The 1032-nt window shown below is 50.2% G+C and overlaps 1 protein-coding gene across 1 annotated transcript; it reads left to right on the plus strand.

Annotated features, from left to right (window-relative positions):
• Positions 1-507: 507 nt before the first annotated feature.
• Positions 508-743, plus strand: Pmar_PMAR017566 (hypothetical protein; the record flags this gene model as incomplete). Its single annotated transcript, XM_002775686.1, has 2 exons — positions 508-555; positions 599-743. Coding segments are annotated over 2 exons (193 nt in total), but the record flags the coding sequence as incomplete, so codon positions are not given.
• Between the last annotated feature and the right edge of the window lie 289 nt (positions 744-1032).

Raw genomic sequence — 1032 nt, forward strand, 5'->3', positions numbered from 1 at the left:
CTTCTATATAGGTCATGTTTGCTATATGTCGATGGTCGGTAGCGCGTAAGGATATAGATGATAACACAGGCCATTTGGATCCTCTTATACCACTCGTCAGCAGCCTACCACCCCCACCTCTTCATCAAAGATTGTTTCTCCTCTCAGGTCCGCTTCGGGCTCATGTCAGCCATCACTCTGGCTATGCTACAATCCTCGCCATTATCACACTTCATGAGTGACCCAGGTCGATGTGGTGAGTTTACTACCTCTCCTCTTCTCAATAACCTCATAACATCATCATCATCATCAGATACCGTCCTGCAGTCTCTATTACGATCGGCCTTGCTGCAGCATATGGATAACCGTTCACCTGTCAACCGTCGTTCGTGCTATCCTATGTGGCGGCCTGGAGCCGTAGGGATGCGTCTATTCATAATGCCCCCATCTCACTAGTTCCCTCAGGGCTGTGGTCAGCATGAAGGGTGGTTGTGTTATAATTGGATACCCCGTACTGAGGGTGGCTCGATGCCTATAGATATGGTGCCTAATGAGGATGCTGGCTACGCCTTCTTGGTAGTGTTCCTCTAATCCTACTACTCTGTCTATCATACTATAGGTCGACTGGGGCTCGCATCGTGTTGTTTGTATTGATGAAGGCCCTCCACGATCCACTCGTAATATACCGAGATCTCCTGAGGAGGCCGCGGCGACATTCCCCTATCCACCATCGATGCGGGTTATAGCTGGGAAGGGTGAAAGAGGTGAGTTGGGAATACCTTTTGCTGTTTGGAGAGGTTGGTCTCCTGTCCCATGGTGTGGTCATGGAGGCGGTCCCATGTTAGGGAGTTCTCTCGCGCACTTGGCTGAGCCTATGAATGCTGTAGAGTTTGAGGATGAGATCTATATAGCTGATCGTGGCAATAACAGAGTGGTGGCATGGCCATCTGATGGCAGTGGCACGATGGTTAGTTCCTCTACTGAACTTGTACTCATTGATTTCCCCACTTCAGGGTCGCTTGGTCTCGGGTTCAAATCCCGGCAGCGGAATGT

Source organism: Perkinsus marinus, assembly GCF_000006405.1.
Source record: "Perkinsus marinus ATCC 50983 genomic scaffold scf_1104296955806, whole genome shotgun sequence".
Lineage (NCBI taxonomy): Eukaryota > Perkinsozoa > Perkinsida > Perkinsidae > Perkinsus > Perkinsus marinus.